At 35.8% G+C, this 15,811-nt stretch overlaps 2 protein-coding genes across 3 annotated transcripts in view; one reads left to right on the top strand and one right to left on the bottom strand.

Moving 5' to 3' along the window:
- Window positions 1-15,562, bottom strand: part of LOC106710314 (protein sickie) — a 129,765-nt gene extending 114,203 nt beyond the window's left edge. The window contains exons 1-2 of one of the 2 annotated variants that reach the window (XM_045686044.1): window positions 15,452-15,562; window positions 4,961-5,117 (exon numbers count right to left, since the gene is read on the bottom strand). In XM_045686044.1, the coding sequence (XP_045542000.1) occupies window positions 4,961-5,056 (96 nt within the window). In that variant the 5' untranslated portion in view covers window positions 5,057-5,117; window positions 15,452-15,562. The remainder of the gene's footprint in view (window positions 1-4,960; window positions 5,118-15,451) is intronic. The other variant, XM_045686047.1, reaches the window with a different exon arrangement.
- Window positions 9,269-9,661, top strand: LOC123723448. The gene has a single exon (XM_045686075.1). It carries the CDS (start codon window positions 9,311-9,313, stop codon window positions 9,635-9,637), a length of 327 nt encoding a protein of 108 aa, XP_045542031.1. The 5' UTR covers window positions 9,269-9,310; the 3' UTR covers window positions 9,638-9,661.
- Window positions 15,563-15,811: the final 249 nt, after the last annotated feature.

Raw genomic sequence — 15,811 nt, 5'->3', positions numbered from 1 at the left:
CTATTACCAAAACCCTGACTTGTGAAATGTTCACTTAATCTGTCTTTTTCCGTTCTCATACAGTATACTCCTTTGATTAAGAGACAATTTCATTTCATTTTCTCAGCGAAAATTTGGCGTACTTAACTATCCAGTTGGTATAGTCGTAGTCTACGGCTATACCAACGACGACTCGTCTACAACTCGTAGATAGATAGAAAACTAAAATGGTTGATGTTTCATTAATAAATATTCAAATATAGTTTACATTATTTAACATATTATATTTAGCTTCTTGTATGTTTATCAAGGAAGGCAAGTTATAAAACTGTAGGGGATATGTAATGACAAGCTCGTACATCACGCAATAAAAATTTAATAGCATGATTTTACTAGTCATATATTTTGTACCATTTAAGCTTACATTATAATACTTTGAGAGGATCTTTCAAAAATAAATTTAATAAAATTGTAATAGGGTGAAAATAAATAATTCCTTTATTTAGAGAACAATCTCATTGTATAACTTCAAAATTTCGTGGTTTTTACTAATATACTGTTCGTAAGAAACGGGATTCTTACCACGATTAATATCGGGAGCTCGAACAGCCTAATCGTGGTAAGAATCCCGTTTCTTACGAACAGTATAACAATCTCATTGGTCTAATATATACAAGAATTTAGATGAAGATCGTTATCCTGCTTATAAGAGTGAGAAATTATGTTACTCATCAAATTTATCTTGTCACATTTAGAGTAAAATAAACCTTAAATAAAGAGATTGCTATATCTATACGTAATTAGATTAAATGACGCGACAATATAATGAAAACGAAGAGGTCAAGATGTAATTACGACGAAGGTTTTATTACGTGTTATAGACATCAAAGTTCGCGAATCAGTTGTGAGAAAATCGTTCGTCGCTTGTTGACTCACAAAGAGATGTAGATAAGGTTTTGATGGAGCTGTGAGATGCGAAACGACCACTAAAATTTTTACGACAAGAAGCATGTTTATATTGAAACGGTAAAGCATGTGAATTGTTTTATGCTGACGTTATCACCTATTAAATTATTGTTACGGTAAGTTCGAAAAAGTATATTCAATTAAATGCTATCAGCTGTGGTTCATCTACTGAATTTTAAACATACTTCTAAAACTGGCCTTCAAGACTCAGAATTCTTAATTGGTCACTATTGAAGACCCTGAGTGATCTTGATGTATACTGAGCAATATATTTTACATGAATGCATGTGCATGGTGTAGGACCATGGACTTCAAAACAGGATCAATCGGATACGCTAACATGTAAAGCATATTTGTCAGATGACTGTACCCCATCCTGTTCTTTGGTAATTCTGAATCACTGAAAAACGAAAGAAGATTTAATACTACAGGCATTGTTATCGCTACTAAAGCACCGGCGGGATTATTCATGGCACATTTTAAGTTATCGTCGGTGTTCCTGCTAACAATGAGGTCATCATAAAGTCCATAATCGTTCGAGCGAGGCTACTCCTGCCTAATGGAAGATAACTGACAAACTTACGTGTAATGATACGCGGAAATGGTCACTATGGTTTTCAGACCGCTTCCTATAGATTATTCATGCCATTTCTGGTATACATTTTATTGCACTTAGTACGCGATAATAATATATTATAAAATGATTTTGTATCAAAATACAAGAGATGCGATGAAGTGGTGTACATCATACTTATATTTTTCGGTTTGCGGTTAATTTCTGAGCTGGTAGAAGATATTTTCTACTTAAATATTTACGAAGAAACATAGTAGGTATAAAATTCGAAATTTCAAAATTTCCAAATTTGAAATTATGATCAAACTAGCTGTCGCCCGCGACCCCGTCCGCGTGGAATAGAAAAATAACTTAATAGAGTAGTCTACGTTTCTTCCAGACTATATTCTACATCTGTGCCAATTTTAATCTGAAAGGTTGTGGAGTTTCGGTGATACCTTCTAACAAACATCCATCCATCCATGTAAACTTTCACAGTTATTATATTAGTAAGATTAGTTTAATTTTATAATACTTTGAATATTCAATATTTTTTTAACTAATAAATTCGTTAAATGAAAGATTTAATAAAAGAATTAAGCCATGTTTGAACTAATTCTCCGAAGAATGGGGACAAGTGTTTGTCGCGCGACATTCCGTCGCCTGAGGCACTCAGACTATAGGCACCAGCCTCCTTATTCGCAAATGGATTTTTAATCCTACATCTCCTGCTAATTGGAGAACCTAAAGGGAATCTAATCGTGATTCGAGCACTGCGTAAAGCAACGAACGCTGTGTGCTAATGGAATTTTTAATTTAGTTCCATTACGAAAGATTAATGGAGGGATTTTGATACTAGATTAGAATAATTTACATATTAGGTATTTACCTGAAATAGAAATGGTTATTGATTTACTAAGGCTTACAAGGAAATAGAATACAGACTGGATAGTTTTTGGATTTACAACATTAGTTTACATTTTCGTCTCTACATTCCTTAATCTTTGCCGCATCTGTGATTAAATCGTGTATATCATTGTAGCCGTAGATAGACAAATTATACATCGTAAAAGGTTTATTATCATAATACATGTAGATGTTATCTAGTGATCGAACACGTTAATAGAATAATCGAAACATGCATTGAATGGGACTTTGGTTCGAGTCATCTCAATCCCAACCTTTATCTGTTACTATCGTGCTGTTTATTCAAATCAACTTCGAATGGGTTTCGTTTGTTATAAATCTTTTGGAACCGGACATTTTTATCGCTCTAGACTACATTCGACTACGACAGGAATATAGATCCCTTCCTGTGAAAAAAATCAGTGAAGTTTTTTTAATTTTTTTTTGTCTTTGATTATAATCTGTATTTATGACATTACATTTTAAATACTTTTTTGAATACCTCACTTTTGTAAAAAGGGAAATTTTGTAAAATTGTTGCATATGTTTGTTTTATAGTGCTTGATATCAATGAATATATTTTGTTATAATTTTGGTAAAATTATTTTGTCCCAGTAAGAAAAAAACTATTTTCTAACATTTTTATTAAATGATTTCCGTTATTCTAATAAAATTATAAAGATTAAAAAAATTTAAAAATTGAGATCCCAGTTTGTAAACTTTACAAAAATATGATTAAAATCTTAAATATTTCTATAAAATAATCTCAGTAGAGAACTGGACACTGGGCGCTTGTGACCTTAATCTTTATCAGTACCGATCTGAAACGTCTCTAGGCTGGAACGTCGGTATGCTTTAATGACCATGACAATGGCTTTAGAATAAGAGCACTTGCGTGTAATATTCAGAACGGCATTACAACCATAAGCTCGCCTTGATAAAGAGCCCCGAGCGCTGCATTTGAGTGTAATTTATTGTTTTTCAAAGATCAGAGCTATAAAACTGGCCAGAAATATACGGTTATTTGTATATTAATATAATATTGCGAATTTGTAAATTAAATTAATTAAGTCTGTAGAATAGATACTTAAAGTTGACGATTAACAATGCAATACATAGAGATTAAATAGAAATCCTTTTTTTAGAAGTAAGAGTTAAAATTATCTGTAAAAGAGACGCAAATAAAAATTCTAATTAGACATGTCTTTATCTAAATCGTAACGTAATTACAAAGATAACTATTTGGTGTAGAAGCAATTGTCCCAATCTAGACTAATAGCGTTCGCGATGACGGGCAATGGAGTCATTTGCATGTCTTTGACCCCGGGTCGAACTTGGGTGAGATTCATTTGCGACTCACTCGTGTATGGCAAATGTTGATTAAACGGTACAATAAATCTGAATGTCCGAGAGGTAATTATTGGAATAAATACAAAATGCTTCTGACTAATTTTGTTAATTGACTAAATTAATATTTATTTTTACTGTGAACTGCGCTAAATTACAAATTTTAAGTGTAATAGTCTTTTTTTAAGCATTAACAAAAATAAAATCACATATAAAAGCTGAAAAAATATACGAAGGAAATATGATTATCCTTAGAAGTGTCTCCACTGTTTTTAGAAATCCATAGATAAATTCTGTCGCTTCAACATCCGGTCGTGTGTCTTTCAACATTCTCTGGTCCTCCTGTTACATTCCTATGTTTGCCACGGAACATATTCTCTCTTAATTACTTTGAAATGTCGTTGGATGTCTTTAGTAAATTAACAACTATTACCTTTGTCCCCTAACTTTCATCTGGTTTAATATTTATTGTTGCATATGTCTTATTAGTAAAGTTAGGAAAATGTTTGGTTTGTAGGATACAAACTTTAACTTCAATCGCACTTTATCTAGATAACATATATTGTCAACTTTGATAAATAAACATTGTAACGTAGAAAGCATTTTAAGAAACTTCTGGTTTTAAGCACATCAAATCCATAGACCAGTTTTATGTCGTATATGCTGGTAAAATACAGCATAGAGAAAATTCTCCTAACAAAAAAGATTTACTGTGTGCAACGTGTGATAATCCACGTATTGAAAGAAACATGACGTGAATAAATACAAATAATTAGTAACAAATGATATTTTCTTTTGTTTGTTTACATTACGCAGCAGTTCCAGTATAGGTGGAAGTTTAAAGCACAGCGCGGATGCTAATTGAGGTCGAGCTTTTAATAGAGACGAGCGGGCGGACGGCGGTAACGTCTTTGCTACCAGGCTTGACCCCATTGACTCAGTGGTTGTAAGATAGAAAATAGAACAAAGTTCGTTGATATAATGACAACAATAAATTATAGTGGTAAACTAAAAATTTAAAACTTTAAGTAAAACTTTTTTTAGAACATATAAATGATTTTTTAATGTCATTTACACTAATTATTAATAAACAGCACCATTTAAATCTATTTATGAATTATTTTACTATATTATATTACCTTAATTTATTAACAGATTGCGTCAAGTTATATTAAAATTATAAAATAAGATGTAATAAAAACTAAATACCTGCACAATAGACCTGGTCTGACGCGTGACATCATCGGTAGAGCCCTGGATGGACCTCGGGGCTCTTATACAGGTTGGTATCATGGCGTCACTCATACAAACACATAAAATTAGTCATTGTCAATTTCTCTAACAATAACATTTTTTATAATTCCATCTAAAAGTTATAAAAGATAAAAGATCTCTGAGCAACTATTAAAGTCGGTACTTCAAACACATCGCAAATAAAGAGTCCATGCTGTTGTTTACAACTATCACGGAGCCCTCTTAATATTCCCTCCGTGGTTAGAAAACGCTGACACAAAGCATGATGAGAACCAGCCTATCTTGACCTACGGCGAACTTATCTTTGTAAGAGAACATAATAAAAACAGGTAGACTACGGTCGTGCGTCAAGGGTCGCGTGTGAATGGGCGTGTGTAGACATCTGGGAATATTTACTGGTGCGCTTGGCGCCACTGCCCACGCTTGCATCTCGACGCGACGCACTGGGTCACAGGCGAATACGTCACAAAACAATATCAAAGGATTGCCGACCAAGTTATTCAGTAAGACATACCCCCGATATAGCAGTAAAGATGTTGCATTACCCTGCCATTGTTTACGTATTAATGATCCGAATTAATGAAAAACTTAGTATACTTTTCCCAGTTGAGGAAGTAAGAGGATAAATTTAGTATACTAATGACTACTCAATCACTAGCAAAAGGAACATCCGCAACCATAAATCATATACGAAATTTAACAACAGATTTTCTTAGCTACTAACATAACGTAAAAAAGCTACTCCTTTAATTTTATTATTAAGAAATTAGTTTATTATTCCAAATTAAATTATCTTATCAAAATGCAATGTACAAATATCGAATTAAACCCACTTATACTGACTAAATAATTACAGAATCAATACTGATAGAGTTTATTTTATCAGTGTAATTGCAGTGTGGTGTAGGTGCCGACGAAACGAATACATTAAAATGGAACAGTAATACGTAGGCACTGTTTGAACTTAGACAATGACTGGCAAACGATAAGTGGGACGTCATTCATATTTATGAAGATTCTAACTGTAAAAGTGTAGGATTGTCAACCATAGGGATAAATGCATTTCCCAATAATTTTAAACGCAAAGGAATTTTATCTAGCTTAATTTAAAATGCTGATAGACATAAAATAGAACCTATATTTTTTACTACAAATGTTTTGAAATACTTGGCCTTAGGCTCGGGCAGAATACGAGTCCATTAACCCGGCTTCAGGGGGATTAGAGACATCTTCTGCTATTCTCCACTGAAGTAATTCCTGTCTGTCGCGTCCTCGTCGCGGGGGTGGGCACCATCCATTCTAGTAGGCCGGAATGGGCTGGTGGCGAAGTATAGATAGGGACCCAGTGCCACGGGGTATAGCGTGGAACCCTTGCCCAGGGTTACGGGTGAAGTCCTCAACGGCTGCGAAGGCGGGGATGGCATCCATCGGTACGGCGGAGCAGGCGGAAGAGGCATACCTAACACTGAGCCAACCTCACATTTTTGGGGTGTCGGGTCGTGTTGGAGTTACACTGTTAGGTACGACGGTGTAATACGAGCCGGTGGCGGAAGAGGTCCCAGTGACCCAACGGCAGCGCTCATAGTCCTAGTGAGATGGACAAGTATCTTGGCGTCAGGTGGCAACCGGCCGTAAAACAACATAGCCGCTAAATTTTTCCCCGTTTTTGAAATCATGAAAGCACAACACAAGAGAATGAGCACAAATGCTAGGGCGTACCCCTCAAGCGACGGTCGTGGCAAGTCAAATACTAGGGCGTACCCCGTAAGCGACGGTCAAAACAACACAAGCACATCATTGCGATTGGCAACCTGGAATATTGGATCCATGACGGGCCGTAGTGCCGAACTTGGTGACGTCCTTAAAAGAAGAAAAATAGATGTTTGCTGTGTTCAAGAGACCAGGTGGAAGGGTGCGAAATCAAGACAGATAGGCAATGGGTTCAAGCTTATTTACAACGGAACGACCGCCAACAAAAATGGCGTTGGAATTATACTATCGCAAAATTTAACACAGAGACTTATAAAAACAGAACGTGTAAGTGACAGACTTATTTTAGTAAAACTAGCCTTCGAGAAACAACCGTGTTTCAATATTATATCAGCGTATGCACCACAAGCGGGTACATCGACTTATGAAAAAGAAAACTTCTGGGAGGATCTACAAAATCTTCTGCAAAGCATCCCGATAGAAGAAACAATTCACCTAGGTGGAGATTTGAATGGTCACATTGGAAAGAACAACCCAAATGAGATAAGATGGCATGGTGGATTCAGCTATGGCGGACGAAATAGCGAAGGAGAAACCATTATGGACTTTGCTTCTACGTTTGACCTAGCCATCATAAATACCTTCTTTAAAAAGAGGGACACCCACCTCATCACCTACAAAAGCGGAGGAAATGCAACTCAGATTGATTTTATCCTAGCAAGACGAAAACATTTGGGACTCTACAGAGACTGTAAGGTTATACCTGGGGAATCACTCACTACTCAACACAGGATTTTGATCGCTGTATATAAACTTCCGAAACCCATTAGAACTAATCGAAATTTAGTACCAAAAATTAAATGGACATCATTAAAAGAACAAATAGGGATACAGTTCACGAAGGAACTAGCTGAAAACCTAAGTTCCATGGACACTACAAACATGACGACAAATGAAATGTGGCTAAACTTTGAAAAAATCTGCATAGGCAAAGCCGAAAAACTCTTTGGACGAACAAGAAGCAAACGGGGATCCAGCAAAGAAACAGAGTGGTGGAACCAAACTGTAAAAACGGCTGTTACCGCAAAAAAAGAGGCATTTAAAGTGTGGCAGTCGAGTGGTGATGCGGGTGATCTCGACAAGTACAAAACCGCTAAAAAGCACACGAAGAAACTTGTTGCAGTGGCAATGGCCGAAACAAATTCTGACTTTTACAGCAGATTAGAGTCGGCCAAAACAGAGTCAGAAATACATAAAATAGCTAAAACACGCCACAACAGTACAAAAGACATAACAAGCGTAAAATACATAAATGACACACATAGTAAATTATTGACGGATGACGAAGCCATAAAAAACAGGTGGACAGAATATTACAAACATCTTCTTAATGTCTCCCATCCTCGAAACACCGAGTACTGCAGGCCAAAACCGGTGTTAGGGCCACCTTCGAATGTCACCCCAGAAGAGATCAAAAGAGCTGTACATCAAATGAAAAACAATAAAGCACCAGGGCCAGATGAAATACCAGCAGAAGTCTGGAAGTCCTTGGGAAATCAGGGAGTAGTTTGGTTGTACATCTTGTTTAATAAAATAATACAAGGAGAGCCTATACCAGATTCCTGGCGTAACAGTTACCTCATACCGTTTTATAAGGGGAAGGGCGATGTTAGAGAATGCGGAAATTATAGGGCCATAAAACTAATGTCACATACACTAAAAATCTGGGAACGAATCCTAAACAACAGGTTGAAACAAATCATATCACTAACTCCAAATCAATGCGGATTCGTAGCGAAAAAGTGCACTTCAGATGCGATACAGACGGTTCGGATCTTGCTAGAAAAAGCTAAAACCAACAAGAGTAACTTACACATGGTTTTCATAGACCTAGAAAAAGCATTCGATCATGTCCCTCGTAACTTAGTCTGGGAAGCACTCAGACATCAATTGGTTCCGGAGCACTACATAAATCTCATACAGGACATGTACAAAGCGGTCACAACACAAGTCGTAAGCCCGGCAGGTAGAGGCGGACTGTTTGAAATTGGAGTAGGCGTACACCAAGGCTCCACACTCAGTCCGCTACTATTCAATACGACAATGGATCACCTGACTAAATCATGCCAAAAGCCACTGCCTTGGAACATCCTGTATGCAGATGACGTTGTTTTGATCTCGGACAGCGAACATGAAGTCCAGAGAGATTTTAACAACTGGATAGAGGCGCTAGAGACTAATGGGCTCAGAATCAGTAGAAACAAGACAGAACATATGTCCTGCATTTTCGACAATGTCACAGACCCAGATAATATTAAGATCTCAATAGGAAGTGCACATATACCTAAAGTGACACAATTCAAATACCTCGGCTCAATAATTAGCAATGACGGTAAAATCGAAAAAGATGTTACTCATAGAACAACAACGGGATGGATGAAGTGGAGACAGCTCACAGGCGTAATGTGCGATAGAAAAATGCCTCTCAAGGTTAAAGGACATCTGTATAAAACAGCAATTAGACCCGCTATTATGTATGGATCAGAATGTTGGGCTACAAATAAACATCATCTAAATAAGCTGCACTCCACAGAAATGCGCATGCTACGCTGGTCAGCGGATGTCACACTGCTAGACAAAATCCGAAATGAGTACATAAGAGGAAGTTTTAAAGTGGCGCCCATAACTGAAAAATTGAAAGAAAAACGTCTGCGGTGGTTCGGCCACATCCAACGCCGCCCAGACGATCATATGATTAAGCTTGCCCTAAATATGCCTACGACGAAACGTACACGTGGACGACCACCCGCCACATGGTTGACGACGGTTCAAAAAGACCTGAAAAGTGCTCTTTTATCACCAGACGAAGCGCAAGATCGTGCTAATTGGAGAACGAAAACGAGGAAGGCCGACCCCAAGTAAATGGGATAAGGTCAAGGACTGAAGAAGAAGTTTTGAAATACTTGCTCTTATTTAATTACATTTTCACTAGACAGATACCTATTATATTACCAATTTAAGATAATCGATTTACATTTGACATAGATATGAAATTAAAACAATCTGATATTATAACCTAAATAATATATTTTAGATGCTAAGATCGAAAAGAACATTGAATGAAATTTACTATATCTACTATGTAATCTTTCCATAACACAATGGTCACAATTGTCGTCAAATACGGAGCATATTTTTATAGCGTCTGTTGTTGTTACGGTCATGTTTCATTTAAACAATAGCAGCCTTACAATGAACTAAAAGCACGCCCATCGATTGCTAGCTAAGGTGAAAATGGAAACAGCCTACACAAAATTAAATCACCAATATACTTTCCTCCTTACGAATATTTTTCTTTCACACATTCCATCTTTATTTTCTACAGCCTTCCTCTTACTTTGTTTTGCTAATTTAAATATTGATAAAATATTTGAGCACACAAGTAGCGAACTTGTGTGTGTTAAGTTCGCTTAAATACTTGTGCATACGAGGGTACATTTAGGACAGACTAAAGGGAAGAGGAAAATAGAACACATCCTGTTCCTAGCGCCTCTTTGAACTCCATCGTTTGAAATATAATAAAACAAACATCGTTGTGACAGAAACAGATACGTATGATAATTGAGTTATGACTAAATATGAAAAGGAACAACTCCCGATAGTTTTGGATTACAAAAGAAAGACTAATATATGACCATCAAATAATATTAGTAGGATCGACACTGATTAGGAAACATATATTTTTTTATATAATAAAATGGCAAACGAGCAAGCGTCCACCTGATTCGCCGAAATAGCGAAGCGACCGCTGCACATAGACATCCGTAATTGCAGATGCGTTGCCTACTTTTAATCGACGGCGGAGGGGACGCTCAGCAAGAGAATATTTCCCTTTCCTATGCGTCCCATCCTCCGTCAAATCTACTGCCCCTTCCTATCCTTTCCTTATAAGAAAATGGTGGGAAGGGAAAGAGGTCTAAAATTTGGCATCAGGTATCACACTCATAAGACGAAATGTGGAATTGCTTCCACTTCACGCCTGTCTTCTGTATGGTCGTGGTTTTTAACCGGTCGACCCGGCCCGCTCGTGCACCCAACATTGTTGTTGCGAGATCTACGACTATTAATATTTAAAACATATTACTATTACTAACAACTAAGATTAGATAAATATTACGTAGAACGTACGATGAAGTAGTGATAATAGTGGTAGTTGTGTTAATGGTAAGGGTAAAATGTATAAGATGCTTGTGTACAATGATAAATCTGAAATAGAAGGTGAGCTTAATTTCTATCCCAGGCTAGAACTAATAATACTCGTCCACTGTAACACTAGAGCGGTAAACTATTACGAGCTGTGGAGTCCGCATCCGATCTGCACTGTTTATTTACCCGCCTGTCAAAAGTTCGACACACTGTGTGTATTTATAACATAGGAAGGTGCGCCGGTCAATGACCTTATGTGACACAATCATAAAGCAGAACATTAACAACATGGAACAAAGCGCCTCTTAAAACATTTGTAGATTAACGTATAGATAATGTTAACCGCCGTAAAAGGTTTTATGTGGTAGCTATTACCTCCATGGCGGATGTAGAGAAATACTTTTTAATCACGACTCAAACATCGATATGAGTGGCCGCTTTCTGCTTTTTTACTTACTGCCGCCATAAATTTATAACGGACCTATTACACTTGTTCTCACCAGAACTTTGTAACACCGAATTGAATTGTCTGGGTACGTATTTGCCAATACTAACAGTCAAACCACAAGAGCGGTAATTAAATTATAAGAATTGGCTACTTAAAAATTCTTCCAGATAATCAGTAAACTTTTTAATGAAACTAGCCTCAATTTTTCAATAGTCAGTTACGATTCCGGTCAACAATTATAAATTTATATGGTTTTTTGTTATCTACATCTGAACCTAAAGGCCTGAGGCCTTTGTTTGGTTCGATAGTCTAAACATGGTGTCAGTCATCACCGAACTGGGATCGTTTATTATCGGTGCTTGATAAAAGGATGCATCGGCCTTGGGTGTAAGTGGGGCGCAGATGTTCGCTGCATTGTTACGTGGGCGCGGACTCGGTAGCTTACCTACATCTTGCCAGCTAACTGTCGTACACACTAACAGCAACACTCAATGACATTTAATAATTAATCAATCGGTCCCTAAGGGTAGATTTTTGATACTAAGTGATCCCTGTTATAACAATTATACAATTCTGAGATTTTCAATTTGAGATGAATATTGTAGAATAATAAAATGGCAACAATTATAAAGCTATGAGATCAAGAATTGAGCTAAGATTTTTCTTCTCCTCTCGTATAAGCGAAATTATTATAGAAATAAACAAGAGTAAATTAATATGCAAACTTGTTGCAATATCCTTAATAAGTCTCATTGAAGTTTTGTTTTAATTTTCGAAATCCACACAAAATATTATCTGTTATTAAATTTGTATTTACACAACACTAGAAATACAGAGTACAGTGTATTTCCGTTGTTATTTGCAACGTTACAGTAACAACGATGGATGGTTGACAAATAATGTCGCTCGAATGCCTCCCGTGTTGGCGTCGAGCCTTTGAAATATTACCGAGCGCCACGTTATTTGACGGTTTGCTATTCTCTCGTAAAACAAGGACTGCTTAATTAGCAAACAGTGGCATTTAAATATTTATTTGACGATGTTTTTGATTACAACATGACACAAACTCTAGATTATCTGCGAAGAAATTTAAAGGTGTGGGAAGGCATCCAATCCACACTGGGCTGGACATGGTGGACTAAGGCCTAGTCATCCTTGAGGGTAGGTTTGAGCTATTCTGTTGCGGAGCTGACGGGAATGTTTTCGAAATGCCTGCTGTTCAAAATAAAAATCTCAAATACGTCTAATGACAAATTCTAGTATTAAAACAGCTGTAAACTCAGTTCGAATTAATATAAAAATATTTCTTAACTGTTTTATTTATTTTAAATAAAGGTGCAACTTTGTCCGTCGGATACTATGTTATGTTTAACATTTTGCTTTGATTACGTAAGTCAAGCCATAAAAGCTATTCCTGCGTCCAGTTACATCGTAAGGAACTTCGTCCCAAGTCACGTGCTGGAGTCGTATGATTCTATTAATAAATCGATAACGTTATACCTGATTTTGTATCTTTTGTTACAAAATATCAGTAAATTTTATATTATTATTAAATTACAACATCTTCAAATAACTGAAATCGTCTCATTATAACCATTTTTTTAAAATTACGTTAAATAAAAGTGAAATAACATTAATAGTTAAGAGTCCTTTCTTTCAAGGTTTGTTCTTTTCTTTAAAATAATCTCATAAAAGGCAAAAATATTGTAAATAGTAGGAAATATAAATTAGTTCATTGCTAAATTTTAACATAATATCTACGAATTCCAAAATATTTTTATCAATATTATGATAAAATATCATCCGTTGTACTCCCAGGGTTCCTTTCAATGTAAACAAGATTATGTTACACCGCAAATAGCCGCAACACCATTGAGCAAAGTAATTAAGATAAGTTTGTTCGCTCGTATACAATCTGCAACGACAATTTACAAGTCGGTTTTACGCTGTTTGCTTGCTGTATCTTCTTTGCAATGTATATAAATTTTCAATTAGCATTTTTATTGTAAGCATAACTAATAGACTAGATTACAGATTGCTTATTAAATACTGGTATTAGAAATATCATAATTGGTCCGGAATGTGCGAGTCTATTTTGAAACTAAGGTTATTTAAATTTTTGTACACATTTTTTTAAATTGATTAGATGCCTTAAGCTATTCAATACCACAACATTTCTCCATATGTTGTGCAACTTCAGAATGTCAATCTTTTAGAACTTCTACAATATAAGTTTTACATTGATTTCTCTAAAAGCGTGGATTATTATAGATCCGGGTCGTATTCCTAAGCATCACATTGTACTTGTACAACTCACATATAAAGCAGCATGTCTTACTTCCGAAATAAAATCATTTATTTAAGTCCAATATTTTAGCAACAAGTCTGTCGATCACATTGAGTATACGTTTCGGAGAATTTTATAAATAGTATTTGATGTAGATAAATGAATGAATCGTGCTTCTGCACTCACTGACACATTTCCTCACTTCATGTATGATGATTGTTCATACGCTAGCTGTCGCCCGCGACTCCGTCCGCGCGGAATTAAAGTAAATAATTTGCAGCCTATGTGTTCTTCCAGGCTATGTTCTACATCTATGTCAAATTTCATCTAGTTCTGTTAAGCAGTTATAGAGATACCTTCTAACTAACATCCATACATCTATCGTCCATCTAAACATTTAAACATTCGCATTTATAATATTAGTAAGATTGTACTTTCACTTAAATCTCAAGTTCGTATCTTCACTCTATATCTATAGTGTAAACGTGAGTAATTACACCATCTTCCACATAATACTATTGAAAAAGACGACTGAGTAAGAACCCCTAAGCACTATAAATGGAAACAAAGAGAATTTTTATAAAAAACATACATACAAAGATTCTTTCGCATTCAAATCTCAGTCCAGATTACAAACTCTTTAAGCGGAATGCATTATAATGTCTTATCTTTAAAACGTAAAGCTTGCACGACTTCAAACAAACGGGAGTTCTATAAATATTAAGTGCAGTAAAGATGTCCAAAGTTTAATATATCATTTTTATGATAGACGGACTCTAATTCATCAAATCATATCAAAATAAAGCAGATGGAATAACAGTTTATTTAAGTGAAACATTACTAGCTATCGCCTGCGATGTCGTCCGCGTAGTATAAAAGAAACTAAGTCTAGTCTTTATCTATTTTTGTTTCGAATTTCATCCAAATCCACTTGGCCGTTCTAGAGAGAAGAATCATGTTATTATATTAAATTATAATTTAAAGAGTTGTAAATATTTACATACTAGCTGTCGCTCGCGATTCCGTCCGCGCAGAATTAAAAAAAACGTAATAAGTAACCTATGTGTTTTCCCAGAGTATGTTCTACATTTATGCCAAATTTCGTCAAGTGCCGTTGGGCCGTTCTGGAGATACCTTGAAACAAACATTCATCCAAACATTCGCAATTAACTATATTAGTAAGATTTGACAAACATACAGAAACGCAAACAATGTGGTTATCAATCTATCCTGGTATGTTTACACGGTTACAGCCGTAATTGAGACTTGATACATTGTAGTCACTCGTAATGCAATATATTATGTACATATAATGAAATAATCGATCACTGCTTGTGCAATAATTTATACAAAGTAACTTACGATAAGAATAGACTATTTTCATGGTTATTTTATTTTAATGTTAAACGAAAATAACCTAAAGTTGAAACAACATTTCTGACTTCGTCTGGGAATTGAATCTAATTTTTTTTTATTAAAAAATTTAAACCTGTATAAACGTATAAAAGGCGGGAATGCAGTATGTAATTGTAAAGTAATATTATTAAATAAAACGGGTTCGTATAAAAAAAAACTGCGACTGAATCCAAAACAAATTATCGAATCAGTATTACGGTGTTACCAATAAATCGTTTCGAAATGCTCTTACGACTGCATTAAATTTATTCACGAAGACGTTCGAGACATCCGTGGAAAAACGATAATTGCCTTTCCTTTTTAGTTTATTTAATTATATAACACTGTTATAAAACTCTTAAATGCGATTATTATGCATCATTTAATTTGGTTTACCGACTGTTAAACAGTTGCTCAGAAAACTTAGTGACATGTCGGATGAAACTGAAATCACTGTAACCATTTCGCAAGATGTATCCGACCGAATTAGACGACGCGACGCGGCGGCAAAACGCACGTTTGTCGGGACGCCCTAATGACACGCGTGGACCGTGCGCCCGCGCTCCTCTTACTAACCGACGTCCCAGCTTAGCCCAAAGCGGTGCCATTTACTAAAGCTCTCTCCCGTTAGAGAAGGACGGCGGACTGACATTAAAAAGGAACATGTCGCAAATTGGGAAATTCAAAATATTGCCTTAACTTAATATTTCCTGCGACTTCCATCAGTAGATAATGCGATTATTGCATAGAAAAACATTTC

The sequence above is a fragment of the Papilio machaon genome, chromosome 3, assembly GCF_912999745.1.
Source record: "Papilio machaon chromosome 3, ilPapMach1.1, whole genome shotgun sequence".
NCBI lineage: Eukaryota > Metazoa > Arthropoda > Insecta > Lepidoptera > Papilionidae > Papilio > Papilio machaon.
The sequence above is the reverse complement of the archived record's forward strand: the minus strand, read 5'-3'. Positions and strand labels throughout refer to the sequence as shown.